The sequence below is a fragment of the Diabrotica virgifera genome, chromosome 7 (assembly GCF_917563875.1).
Source record: "Diabrotica virgifera virgifera chromosome 7, PGI_DIABVI_V3a".
NCBI classification, from domain to species: Eukaryota; Metazoa; Arthropoda; class Insecta; order Coleoptera; family Chrysomelidae; genus Diabrotica; species Diabrotica virgifera.
Genome location: NC_065449.1, coordinates 161,815,617 through 161,831,010, shown reverse-complemented (window position 1 = coordinate 161,831,010; position 15,394 = coordinate 161,815,617). Strand labels below are relative to the sequence as shown.

The following is a 15,394-nucleotide window of genomic DNA, read 5'->3' as shown; positions in this document are numbered from 1 at the left end:
TTTGATGTTGAACTTAAAGGGATGTTCTCTTTTTCTTCATTGCTGACCTAAAAATGCAAAATAATATGTAAGTAGTTTATACATGTTAGTAAATTATAAACTTACGTTTGGGTCCTTATCGCAACTGTTTTCCCATTCATCAGGTAGATGTGAAACATTAAGAAGGTTCATAATTCTTCGCGATCGTGATGACATATTTCTTCAATTTTTTTGCAATGTATCTGTAAGAGGTTAAGATATGGTTACCCTCTTATTTAATACTTGTTAGTACATAAAATAATAACAATAATTAAGGCCTTAGTACCAAAAAACTTTATAGTTTATGGACACAACTAAGAAACTCGTTGAATTATTTTAGTATTACAAGGATTTAACTTTCAATGATATTGTAAATCAAACAGATATTTTTGTAATAACAAGAATCCTTTAGATATAGTTCCAAAAATCATACAATAGTTTTAGTAATATAAAGAACTCTTTTTAAATAAACCCATAAATTTTCGGAAGTTTTAGAAATATACAGCATTTAATCTTAATGTGCCTTTATAAAACAAAAAATATAAAACAACACGTACCTCAAGTTTTGTAATACAAGGGCTCAACTCGTAATGAGAGCGCTCACTAACACACCTGCTTCGACAGACATCGGCACCTTACTGAATGGGTCTATCTCGCGGGAAGATGTGTTGGCGGAGAGGGGAGTACGAAAGGGTCGCATTATATCGGGACTTGCTTTATATTCTCCGTTTTCAATTTCTGTCAAGGCCAAGTTGTAGTACTAGTAGTTTTGTGCCCATTTATGCCAAAAACTCAGAAACGCTAATTTTCGAGATGTGCCCTTTTAATACTAAGGGTGCGATATGAGAGAGCATACTGGTGAAAAACTATTTGAATGTGATATTTGCACTAAACAATTTTCAACAAAGGGTCTTTTAAACGCACATATTGTAGTGCATACTGGTGAAAAACCATTTGAATGTAAACTTTGCACCAAAAAATTTTCAACAAAGAGTTATTTAGCAATACATACGAAATTGCATACTAATAAAAAACCGTTTAAATGTGGAATCTGTGCCAAACAGTGTACATCAAAGTTTAATTTAAAAGCACATAATACGGCAGTGCATACTGATGAAAAACCATTTGAATGTGAAATTTGTTCCAAACGGTGGTCAACGAAAACACTTTTGAAAACACATATGAGAGTGCATACTGGAGAAAAACCATTTGAATGTAAAATATGCACTAAACAATTTTCAACAAAGGGTTATTTAAAAGCACATATAACAGTGCATACTGGTGAAAAACCATTTGAATGTAAAATTTGCACCAAAAAAGTTTCAACAAAGAGTTATTTAACAATACATATGAAATTGCATACGAATGAAGAACCATTTAAATGTAGAACAATGTGCATCAAAGTTTAATTTAAAAGCACATATGGCAGTGCACACTAGTGAAAAACCATTTGAATGTGAAATTTGCTCGAACCGGTGGTCAACGAAAACACTTTTAAAAGCACATATGAGAGTGCATACTGGTGAAAAACCATTTGAATGTGACATTTGTACCAAACAGTTTTCAACAAAGGGTAATTTAAAAGCACATAATATGAGAGTGCATACTGGTGAAAATCCATTTGAATGTGAAATTTGTACCAAACAGTTTTCAGCAAAGCATACTTTACAATTACATATGAGAGTGCATACTCGTGAAAAACCATTTGAATGTGAAATTTGCACCAAACCATTTTCAACAAAGGGTAATTTAAAAGCACATAATATGAAAGTGCATACTGGTGAAAAACCATTTGAATATGAAATTTTCAACAAAAAGTTATTTAACAATACATATGAATTTGCATACTGATGAAGAACCATTTAAATGTGGAATTTGTACCAAACAATGTACGTCAAAGTTTAATTTAAAAGCACATAGTATGGCAGTGCATATTGATGAAAAACCATTTGAATGTCAAATTTTTAACATAGGATAATCTAAAGTAACATAAATAAGTGTACAATGATAAAAACTGTTTGAATGTGAAACTTTCAGTAAACAATTTTCAACAAAGAATACTTAAGTTAAAAAACATGACAGGGCATACTGGTGAAAAACCATTTGCATTTGAAATTTGCACCAAATAGTTTTCAACGAATCCACTTTTAAAATCGCATAATGCAGAGCATACTGGTGACAACCCTTTAACATGCAAAATATGCTCCAGACAATTTTCACCTAATTCTGGTTTAAAAGCACATATGCAAACTCACTGGCGAGTACATATGCATACTCACTCGTGAGTATGCGAGTTTAAAATCACAAAGCACATATGCATACTCACTGGTGAGTAGTTATGAAAACTCACATTTAAATTCTGCAAGGTAAAAATGACCATCCACCGGATTAATGACAGTGTCGAACAGACACATCGAGTATCAGCTTTGAAGAGTGAATACATCTGTAGCGCCGATGCCAAAAATCTTTAGATATATTTGAAATCTCTCGAATATGTTTGATAGAGCCCTCTAATTTAGTTTATTTTTATTTGCCCATGGCTTTATAATAAAACTTTAAATTTAATTGATTGTAAATATGTTTACTTTTACTATACAATTAATATATAGCAAATACGAATGCCTAGTTTTTTATTATTGCGATTTCCACGACTAAAAAAACCTATTTCCTTCACTGGCCAGCCTAGCTTTGACTTCTTGTGATATTGGAACTAGTGTGTGTAGACATCCGGCCAAATGTGATTGTAGAACTCCTTTTGACCTATTGTTCCCAAGACAAATTCCACACATTGTAATGAATGCGTTTATTTCTACTATAACTACATCACTTATTACAAATATTCGGGTAGGTCCGTTCATGTGACACCGATAAACTAAATATAGCAGTGATTCCGTTTAAACGCAAAATGTTCAATTTATGTCATGTTTACCAAACCGGGCCAGGATTTTAGCACTCACCAGCACAAAATTCCGTCACCCAAAATTTTTAATGAACTTTGACAATTTATAACTTTATTGTTTGTAAAAAAACTCAAACAGGAAGTAAAAACCACTTCTATGTAATTGGTATATTTATTAAATATTTTAAAAATCCCAATGGATTGAAAAATTTTGTCCAATTCAGAACGTTTTCGGACCTATCAGTCCATCATCAGTGAATTCGAATACTTGCTAAATAGTCCCAGAACCAAACAATATTTGGTAGTCAACGTTGGCCTAAGATGGTTGATTAAGTTTCCTGGTAGAGTTTTACCATGTTCCCGGAGGTTATATCTGTTAACAGCGGCGTTTAGCCTGTTCAATATCACTACAATATAATGTAGATTGAATTATAATTTCAACCACTGTTTGGTTCTGGGGCTATTTATCAAGTATTCGAATTCACTGATGATGAACTGATAGGTCCGAAAACGTTCTGAATTGGACACGACTTTTCAATCCATTGGAATTTTTAAAATTTTTAATAAATATACCAATTACATAGAAGTGGTTTTTACTTCATGTTTGAGTTTTTTAACTATATGGTATACAGCCAACCTAGGGAACTACCCTTTTTAGTTTATTATTTGTACTCCGATTTTTAAGATTCTTGCATCAGTTTATAGTTACATGTTATGGTGTCGTTTGTATATTACGGTATATTATGTGTTATTTCGGTAACAAACAATTTTTGCTTAGATGGCATTATACGGGGGTGAATGGAAGCGGTTTCTCCTAACTTTAAAAATTCTGTGGAAAAATTGGGGGGCTGATTTTGTTCTCCTTTTGTATTATCCTGGAGATATTCCTAAGATTTTGCTTTTTGAATTATCCGAATATCTCTTTTCTTGTAAGAGCTGTACAATTGTTCGTAAATAAAAACACTGATTGACTCATAAACATGACTATGTATCTTAAATAGAGGTTGGATTAATAAGATTAGAAGGGCCCGCATGCAGCCCATATCTTAATCCTATTGAGCACTTATGGGATGAATTAAAAATAGCTATTCTCCGTCTCCTATGCCCCCAGAAAATTTGGTACAGATATGGTCCTGGTAGAGGAATATCGGGTTAATCCCTAGGAAAGGAGAACATATATTTATTCGATACCAAACAGATTGCGAGCAGTCGTTGCTGCGAGAGGTAGACATACCCGTTATTGAATTGTTTTGTTTTGTTGTTAATTTTGTTTTGTGTTGTTAATTTTAGTGCGTTTGGTAATTTTAATCAAGTAAATCTTCAAAGCAGTGTTCTTATTTACAGCTTTTAAAAGAAAAGAGATATTTGGATAATTCAAAAAATAAAATCTTGGGGATACCTCCAGGATAATACAATAGGAGTATGTAACAAAATCAGCCCTCCAATTTTTTCACAAAATTATTTAAAGTTAGGAGAAAATACAACGTTTCCATTCACCCCGTATAATGCCATCTGAGCAAAAAAATTGTTATCGGGATAATAACACACGACATGAAAACATGTACAGGGTTATTCACTATATTTTGACCCCTCCTGTAAACTGCTTTATTTACAGAATTAGAAAAAAATGTAAAATACAAAAGTTATTTGATTTTTAAATTATGATTTTTTGACACACATATCGCACTAGTGACGTCGTCCATCTGGGCGTGATGACGTAATCGACTATTGTTTTCAATGAGAATAGGGGTTGTGTGCTAGCTCATTTGAAAGGATATTCAATTCCCTATTGAGTAATATAAATATTATCATGATTATTTATACAGGGTATCCAATTTTTTTTAAAATTAAATTAGTTGACACAAAAAGAAGAATGTATGTAATTTATTTGATTCAAAATACATTCTACGGCTGTCAGAATACAGAAATAAATGTTTATTGAACAAGTAAACATTACTTTTCACTTAAATTCAATGTTCAAGCTGCCACCCATCTGCATCTTGATGAAGTTTGAACATTGAATTTAAGAAAAAAACAATGTTTATTTGTGAAATAAATTTTTATTTCTGTTTTCTAACAGCAGTAGAAGATATTTTGAATTAATAAATTACATACATTCTTCTTTTTGTGTCAATTAATTTAAATAAAAATTTTTTTTGGACACCCTGTAAAAATAAGTAGGTATCTTAATGTTTATATTACTGAATAGAGAATTGAATAATCTTTCAAATGAGCTAGCACACGACCCCTATTCTCATTTAAAAAAATAGTCGATTACGTCATCACGCCCAGATGGATGACATCACTAGTATGATATATATGTCAAAAATCATAATTTAAAAATCGAATAACTTTTGTATTTTACATGTTTTTCTAATTCTGTAAATAAAGCAGTTTACAGGGGGTCAAAATATAGTGAATAACCCTGTACCTACAAACTGATGCAAGAATCTTGAAAATCGGAGTACAAATAATAAAGCTATAAAATGTCAAACCTAATCAAAAATTTTGGGTGGCGGAATTTTGTGCTGGTGAGTGTAGTTTCGCTGCGTTACCAGTTTACGATTAGATAAGCATGTGTTTGTATCACATAAGATATGATAATAATCATACATATATTAAAAAATAATTGCTTTTATTAATTCACCACAAAAACATTTTGAATGAAATTTTATTGTGGCAAGTAACCTATTTAAAAAGGAATATTTATGGCATTGAAAGGTTCGCTATCCATAAAACCCATCGCAGGATCAGGTTGGATGGTTTTTCTCTATGTTTAAAAACTTAGTCGTAAAATTTTGGTTTGAAGGAACGAACGAACGATTTCTTGATCGTCTCACTCCAAAGCATTGCGAAGTCAAACACTGCCATAACATATTATAAAATTAAGTAAATATTACAGGGAGGTAATAAGAATAAAATTATATAAAAATTTATATTGAAAAAATTAAAAAAAAAATAAATAAAAATTAAAAAAAACAAACAATATTAAAAAACAACAAAACAGTAAAAACCAAATTAAAAAAAGCATATATTTATATAAAAAAACACAAAGAAGGTCTAAACCTCCGAGGTGTTGAACCGGATTGAAGCCTTAGCGCTGTGTAATATTTATTGGTATTTAGTATTAGCATTTCGCATTTTTGTCAATTTCATTATTTGTAAATTAATTTAAGTTGGTTAGGGCCATGAATGAAGAGTAAACCTGCTGGTCAATTTCACACCTCCTTTTTTGTATTTTTTTGCTTTTTATTTATTTAAGTATCTACCTATTATGTCTGTATGTGCGTGCATAAGTATTATACGTGCGCACATCTACGTAATGTTATTATATTTGGATTATTGTAGGAAACAGTAATTTATTATCTATCGTGGCTGAATGGATCAAGTAATCCAAAGCCAATAAGGACAAAAAAAATATCCAAAATAATATTGATTATTGTACTGTAATTTTGAGGTCCTGGTACAAGAATTTCACATGTATAGGGTTGCTAACACGGCTTCAGTTCAAAAATAATCATAAACATTTCAATGTTCATTTTAGTACTGTTTATTTTGCCGCATACTGTATTTGGATTTTATTTTAGGTTTTACCCAGGATGATAACAAACTGAAAATACTGGAAACGTTACCTTCATCTCATAAAGGAACATATGAATATCAACAAGTTGAAGGAAAAACAAAAAATAAAAATATGAAAGTTGAGACTGCACAAAGACCTTACAAATGTGAAATTTGTAGCAAGCACTTCACTGCTAAAGGCACTTTGAAAAGACACTTGAGAGTGCACACTAAACAAACACCTTACCAGTGTGAAATTTGTTTGAAGCAGTTTGCCCGACCAAGTAATTTGAAAGTACATTTGAGAGTGCACACTGGAGAAACACCTTACCAGTGTAAAACTTGTTTAAAGAAGTTTACTACGTTAGGTATGCTGAAAACACACTTACGAAAACACACTGGAGAAAGACCACATAAGTGTGAAATTTGTTTTAAACAGTTCAGTGTAGGGAGTAGTCTGAGAACACATTTGAGACTACACACTGGAGAAAATCTGTATAAGTGTGAAACTTGTTTAAAGCAGTTTACTTCATTAAGTCAATTGCAGTCACATTTGACAGTGCACACTGAAAAGAAACCTTACAACTGTCAAATTTGTTTGAAGCAGTTTTCTCGAATAAATTATTTAAAAAGACATTCAAGAGCTCACACTGGAGAAAAACCCTATGAGTGTGAAATCTGTTCTAAGCAATTTAGTGAAACAGGTACTTTGAAAAGACATTTGAGAGTGCATACTGGACAAACACCTTACCAGTGTGAAATTTGTTTGAAGCAGTTTGCCCGACCAAATAGTTTGAAAGTACATTTGAGAGTGCACACTGGAGAAACACCTTACAAGTGTGAAATTTGTTTTAAACAGTTTAGTCAAGCAAGTAATTTGAAAGTACATTTGAAAAAACACACTGGAGAAAAACCATAGAGGTGTGAAATTTGTTTTAACTTGTTAAGTGCGCATAATTCGGACCGAGTCAGCAGCGCTGAATGCTTGATGCTCATCTCTCGGATTCGAGTCGAAAACATAGTTTATTTATTTCAATCAACTATGATAGCTTTGTTATCGTTCACCCTAGCCTAGCTCAGATTCCAAAAATGTCTTGTCCTAATCAAAAATATGAACGATGAAGATCTGGATTGGAAGCAAACAAAACACTATTTTAACTAATCACGTTTATTTTTCAATAAAGATTTAATTAAATATGACTTATTAAATTGAATAACATATATCGCCGCCGCCTACGAAAAGTATAACTCCGAAAAATGCGATTAAGAGTATAACTTTCAATTAACGCCGCGAAAAAATATTATTTTTGATTATATAATTGTAAAAATTAGAATCCTTAATAAAGTGTTAGTGAAAAAAATTATTTTTTGAGGAGTATCAGCAAAAAACATCATTTCTGTTTGTGGGTCCACAAAAATTATAATTACTAAAAAGTTCTCGTAGAAAATAATTAATCTTCGATGAATAACATTGAAAAAAATTATTTCTAATTCTGTACGTATTCATGAAGATTATAACTCCTAATAATACGCGGTGAAAAGTATGATCCTGAACTTATAATACGGTGCAGTCCCGGGTTAAGAATCTTGAGGCCTCTAGGCAACCCAAGCTAGGAGGCCCCCTAAGAAACTTTTGTCTTTTCCCTCCAAAACCTCGGATAACCCCTCCATCTCCGAGCGGTATTCCTTTGGTATATTAGTGGAAATTTTGTAGATTTAATCTTAAATTTAGGTTTCATTTTGTAAAATGTGTTACTTGAAGAAATATAACAAAGAAATAGTCAAGAAACTGTTAATTTATATAATTTTGCTTAAATTCTGCAATACAAGAAATTATTTTAGCTTTTTTTTTTTGTTATAGTTATCAATAAACGAACGATTAATTTTAAAGTATAATAATTTTTCTAATAATAATAATTTCCTGTGGGAGTTTTTTGTCAGTTCTTCTATCAGGCGCGGCCCCTGCGAATGGGGGATGCTCTCGGGTATTCGTAGCGCCAATACCCAGAGGGTAGCAGGGATACTTGCCGTGGAACAAAAACTGACACCTGGCAGTAGGTATAAAATGCACACCCATTAATCTGGAGAATATTGATTTATGTTTAGGATCGCTGCCTGGGGATCACCAGGGCACGTCTGGAGCCGGCGCTGGACGTGAAAGCATGCGGGACGTCGGTGGCAGGGTGTTGAGGAGGCGGGTCCCTGTCATACAATCAGCTACAGCCCAACAACAATCACAAGCGAGCCAAACAACAGCAAGAGCTCCACCTGCTGAAGGTGCTGCGCTGGAAGATCAGCCGGCGCTCACTCAAGCGGGACGACCGAGGCAGCGCATGAAATGGACTGTGTCCATTAACGAAAGTATTTTGCGCTTCTATTATAAGGTGACAAACCTCGGTCAAGAAACGATCGGCTGTAGACAACAGCTGTATGCTGAATTTTGCAGGGGATACCCAGATATTCAAGTATCGGAGCAAAGAGTATCAGATCAATACCGGGTAATCATAAGAAACAACCTTATCCCAGAGGCTAGACGCAATATACGATCAAAAGCGAAGTCGAACGGGAGATTAACAACCAAGGGCTAGTTTTAGATCAAATCCCTAATGAAATCCTTGATGAGCAGATTCCTGAGATTCCCATACCAGAAACTCAACCTGACAATACACAGCAGGAAAACAACGAGTTGCGCGAGAGTCTAGCAAACGAAATGCTCGTACCATACAAGAGTTTAATGGAACAAATCCACTTAGCAGACCAACGCTACCACGAATAAACTCTTATAAGAAACGAGGTGCGTTGTTACAAATTGTGAACACTGAAGTCCTACCCAATTATGTCGTAGAAGCCCACACATTGGAATATCTGCATATGCTAATTTACTGTGCAGCAACAGCAATTGCTAATGTAATGGGCGTTAAGATCAGAACACGACGGGGTACTAATAACGGAAGGACTGGTAACAGAATTGCACCCTGGGAAAAAAGACTTCTCGGAAAAATTGAATTACTGCGTAGGAATATTGGTCAAGTCAGAGAATATATAAGAGGTGTAACAAGTAGAAAAGTCATTAAGAGAGCTGAAGAAATAATGCGGAGCACTGCAAGACACTCGAGATACGATCCAAAAAATAACACAGCCCAACATTGTCTGGATACATTAAAACAAAAACTATCCATCTATTCAGAACGATTAAGAAGGTATAAAGTTAGTAACAACCGAAAATGTGACAATGCACTTTTTGAGAACTCTGAGAAGGCGTTCTACCGAAAACTTAACTCCACCGTAGAAAGTGTCGACAAGTCTTACCTAAGCCAAGAAGAGATTCATGAGTTTTGGGGAAATCAACTTTCCACACCAGCTGCTCTAACAACAATGCTGGCTGGATAGAAAATACGACGCACAACTGTCACCACTACGTCACAGCTAACTACGAACCATTCACTACTGAAGAGGTCTCAAATATCATCAAAGAGCTTCATAACTGGAAATCTCCTGGACCAGATGGAGTTCAGAACTTCTGTCTTAAGAAACTCTGGAGTATTCATGAGTGCTTATCAACATTAATTAATCATGTTATTTCTAACCCGCAGAAAATACCATCATTTCTAATTCAGGGAACCACTTATTTGATACCGAAGGATCAAAATATCACCCAAGATCCAGCCAAGTACCTCCCAATTACTTGTCTTCCAACTTTGTATAAATTGGTCATATCCTGTATAACCCGGCGTATCTACCAACACTGTGCTCTAAACAATATCATTGAGCCTCAACAGAAAGGATGCGCTATAAGGGTTCTATGGGTTGTAAAGAACAACTTATCATCGACTCTGTGAATCGATGATAAGTCCGGGAATCTGATTCCCGAGTCCGGGAATCTTTACCCGTGCGTCATCATTTCAAGCATACGAAATAAGTCGATGATAAGTCGGAAATTGAAATTTACTAAACGCAACAGCAAGTGACAGTAAGTGACTTGCTGTTGCGTTTAGTAAATTTTAATTTCCGACTTATCATCGACTTATTTCGTACGCTTTAAATGATGACGCACGGGTAAAGATTCAGGGACTCAACTGTAATTGATGTGGCGATACCTAACAACAATAATCTGCTTAGTAAATTTACTGAAAATAACGCCAAGTACAGAGATTTGGAAATTCAAATATGAAGGCAATGGAGAATGCAAAGTACCCAGACGATACCGATTATTATGTCTACTACTGGAGTCATTCCGAAGACCCTCCTCGAAAGCATAAAAAAGCTGGGTCTGAATGAACATCTTTATAAGACCACGCAGAAAGCTATACTACTCGCGACGGCCAGAAGTGTACGAACATTTTTGGGAGATACACCTGCATTCCAAGTCACCTAGGGCTCGATAACACGGAAAGAGTCCCACCAGAGCTCAATCCTTTTGATACTGTAGGTATCTGGGATAAGTCAATTTTCCCCTTAGAGGAAGTGTGAGCTGTATGGCTAAATCTGGATAATAATAATACTATGATAATAATCTACCAACACTGTGCTCTGAACAATATCATAGAGCCTCAACAGAAAGGATGCGCTAAGGGTTCCATGGGTTGCAAAGAACAACTCATCATCGACTCAGTAATTTCTAACCAGGCATATTCCAAAAAGATGAATCTTTTTATTGTCTTCATTGATTACATGAAGGCCTTTGATTCAGTTCCGCATGAATGGCTTATAGATATACTGAGAATATATAAAGTCGATGATAATATAGTGACCTTTTTAGAGCATTTAATGACAGAGTGGAAGACTAGAATTCACCTTCAAATACCTGGTGAAAATAACATCGAAACTGAAAATATCGCAATCAGCCGGGGCCTGTTTCAAGGAGATTCGTTGAGTCCTCTGTGGTTCTGTCTAGCTATGAACCCACTATCTCAGCTATTGAACTCCACAGACGCAGGTTTTAGCATCAAAAATAACAACAATGTGGTGGCGAAGCTTAATCATTTATTGTATATGGATGATTTGAAATTAATGGCTTCCACTCGAAACCAACTCGATAAGATGCTAAAAACTGTAGAAACTTTTTCTAATGATATTAGTATGCACTTCGGACTAGACAAGTGCCGTATTTTAAATATAGTCACAGGAAAAGTACAGCCCGGAGGATTCGATATGCAAAATGGCCAGAACATCGAGGCCATGGGTGAAAACGATATGTATAAATATCTTGGAGTAAAGCAAGCGCGGAAAATTGACCATAAACAAATAAAAACGGAGATAACTACTAAGTTTATACGAAGGGTAAAACAGCTGCTTCGCTCACACCTTAACAGTAGAAATTTGTTTAAGGCACTAAGTTGGATTTATAGTTTGACATAGCGTAGACGTAGACGCAACGGAGACGGAAGAAACGGACTGAAGACGTAAGAAAATAATATGCCAATTTATAAATCGACGTAGCGGAATTTTTGCGCATGAGTAGAAACAGTAAACAATGACTTAATTCTAATTCAACAACATATAGCCTATAAATTATACGAACAGTAAACAAACTTTGTGTTTATTTATTTATACTTATACTTTTATTTATTATAATATTTATCTGTTTTGTGTGTTACATGGATTAGGAGATAAACGAAGGTATGCTCCTTGGTGCCGCATGCCGTGGGATTTCCAACTATTTTGTTTTATTTCCTGGTCTTCAAAATGTTTATTGGATTTACCTATCGCGTATAATATGTGTGGATAACACCGAATTAAGCTAATAAACAACTCATATTTATCTGAAATATTAAAATGACTATGATATATATTTTTATTAAATTAATAACTTAACATCCATTGTATTAACAAATAATTAACAAAATTTGAATATGTTGATAAACAACTCCTTTACAAAATTGATGAGGGCATGTCCACTTTGGGTGACAGAACAAAATTTTTCTTTTTGATTGGCCAGACGTTAGAAACGCACTGTAAAAGATGAAAGTTGGTCATCTCTTCCGTTCCGTTACGTTTCTCTTACGTTCCGTCAGGCGCTTGCGTTCATTTATAAGCACGAGTATACAAAATGCGGTGTTGATCTTTTCCAGTGCGTCTCCGTTGCGTCTACGACTACGCTACGTCAAACTATAAATCCAACTTAAACACCTACGCATGCTCCGCGTTTAGATATTCATTTAGCATTGTTAAGTGGACTAAAACGTACATAGAAAATCTTCAGCGAAAAGTAAGAACGCACCTCACAAAGACACGAAAACACCATCCCAAAAGTGCAGTAGATAACGGCATTACCCCGGAATTTAGGAGAAAGAGGACTTATGGATATAGGTGAGCAATTAGACAAACAAATTGCTAACTTAAGGACTTATTTTCAGATGCAGGCTGAGACATCTACTCTACATCGTGCTATCTGCGCAGTAGATGACACAAAATCGATCAAACTGACGGAACCAGGAATGCGCTTAAATCACCTCACAAAAGACGAAAAAATGCGCACCTGGATGGGTAAACCTCTGCACGGGCGACATCCCAATGAGGTCAGCCAAGACTATGTCGACAATACAGCGTCGAACTATTGGTTGACATCAAGAAAAATGTTCCCTGAAACGGAGGGTTCATTACTGGCCATTCAGGTTCAGGTTATACCAACCAGAAATTACCTGAAATATATCGTCAAAGACCCTCAGGTTCAAAACGACAGATGCCGATATGGATGTCAATCCCAAGAAACCATCCATATTACCAGGGGCTGCCAGGCATTTGCTGCAACTGAATACAAGGAACGGCATGACTCAGTTGGAAAGACCCTTCATCAAGAGATAGCTATCAAACTGGGACTTCTCCAAACGGACCGTCTCCCATATTATCAATACTTCCCTGAGAGTATGCTTGAGGACGGCAACTACAAGCTATACTGGGACCGCACTGTGCTCACAGACCAAACAGTGGCACATAATAGACCAGATCTCGTACTAGTTAATAAATTACCAAAACAAACAACACTAATTGATGTGGCGATACCTAACAACAATAATCTACGTAGTCTTCTTCTTAAAGTTCCATCTCCTAGCTAGCGGAGGTTGGATATCATAATGGCTATAGTGACTTTGTTGGCTGCTGCTCTGAACAGTTGTAATGAACTACAGTTAAACCATTCTCTAAGGTTCCTCAGCCAGGAGATGCGTCTTCTTCCTATGCTTCTTCTTCCTTGGCTTCTTCTTCCTTGGATCCTTCCTTGCATAATAACTCTGAGCAGCTCATACTTCTATCCTCTGGTAATGTGACCCAAATATTCTAGTTTTCTTGTTTTTATACTGTTCAAAATTTCTAACTCCTTATTTAAACGTCGTAGCACGTAGTAGCACAATCTACGTAGTAATTTACTGAAAAGATCGCCAAGTACAGAGATCTGGAAATTCAAATACGGAGACAATGGAAAATGCAAAGTACCCAGACAATACCGATTATTATGTCTACTACTGGAGTCATTCGGAAGACCCTCATCGAAAGCATAAAAAAGGTGGGTCTCAATGAAAATCTTTATAAGACCATGCAGAAAGCTGTACTACTCGCGACGGCCAGAGGTGTACGAAAATTTTTGGGAGATACACCTGCGTACCAAGTCACCTAGGGCTCGATAACATGGAAAGAGTCCCACCAGAGCTCAATCCTTTTGATACCGTAGGTATCTGGGATGAGTCAATTTTCCCCTTAGAGGGAGTGTGAGCCGTATGGCTAAATCTGGATAATAATAATAATAAAAATTGCAAAATGCAAACCCATTAATATGGTGAATAATGATTTATGTTTAGGATCGCTGCCTGGGGATCGCCAGGGCACGTCTAGAGCCGGCGCTGGACGTGATAGCATGCGGGACGTCGGTGGCAGGGTGTTGAAGGGGCGGGCCCCTGTCATACAGTCAGCTACAGCCGAACAACAACAACCACCAGAAGTGAGCCAAGCAACAACAAGAGCTCCACTCACTGAAGGTGCTACGCTGGAACATCAGCCGGCGCTCACTCAAGCGGACGACCGAGGCAGCGTATAAAATGGACTGTGTCCATGAACGAAAACATTTTGCGCTTTTACTATAAGGTGACAAACCTCGGTTAAGAAACAATCGGCTACAGTCAACAATTGTATGCCGAATTTTGCACGGAGTACCCAAATATTCAAGTATCTCAACAACGAGTGGCAGACCAATACCGGGTAATCATCAGAAATAATCTTATCCCTGAGGTTAGACGCGATGCCATCAAAAGCAAAGTCGAAAGGGAGATTAATAACCAAGAGCTAGTTGTGTACAATTCTGCCAAGAGACGGATATGATTGTAATGAACACATTTTTTAAATTACATCCAAGAAGGCTTTATACATGGAAAACACCCGGTGATACCCCAGGGAAAATCATAAGAAACCAAATTGATTTTATTAACATAAACAAAAAAGGTTTAAAAATTCTGTCACCTCAACAAAAACATATCCAGGCGCCGATGTCTTCTCAGATCATAGTCTATTGGTTGCAAATATCACCATACGACTCCTGACATACGAGGATCTGACGAGGTCCATGGTGAAATTTTAAAGCTATTAGAGGCACACCAAATTACAGCTCTTACGAAGTTATTCAACGACATATACGAGACTGGTTACTTACCAAAAGACTGGCTACTATCGATATTCATTCCACTTCCCCAAAAAGCCAACGCTAGAAAATGTGCAGAACATAGATTAATTAGTTTGATGAACCATGTATTTAAAGTACTCCTTACTATCATTCACTCGCGCATATACACCAAATTAGAAGAACAGCTAAGTGAAGTTCAATTTGGATTCAGAGCAGGACTCGGAACGAGGGAAGCACTTTTCAGCTTGCAAGTTCTAATACAGAGAGCCAGGGATGTCAACTGCGATGTGTATGCATGTTTCATAGAT

At 35.8% G+C, this 15,394-nt stretch overlaps 1 protein-coding gene across 1 annotated transcript in view; it reads left to right on the top strand.

The window, feature by feature from the left end:
- Nucleotides 1-7,673, top strand: part of LOC126888834 (zinc finger protein 239-like) — a 74,214-nt gene extending 66,541 nt beyond the window's left edge. The window contains exon 2 of the mRNA XM_050657259.1: nt 6,505-7,673. Within this exon, the coding sequence (XP_050513216.1) occupies nt 6,505-7,397 (893 nt within the window). The 3' untranslated portion in view covers nt 7,398-7,673. The remainder of the gene's footprint in view (nt 1-6,504) is intronic.
- Nucleotides 7,674-15,394: the final 7,721 nt, after the last annotated feature.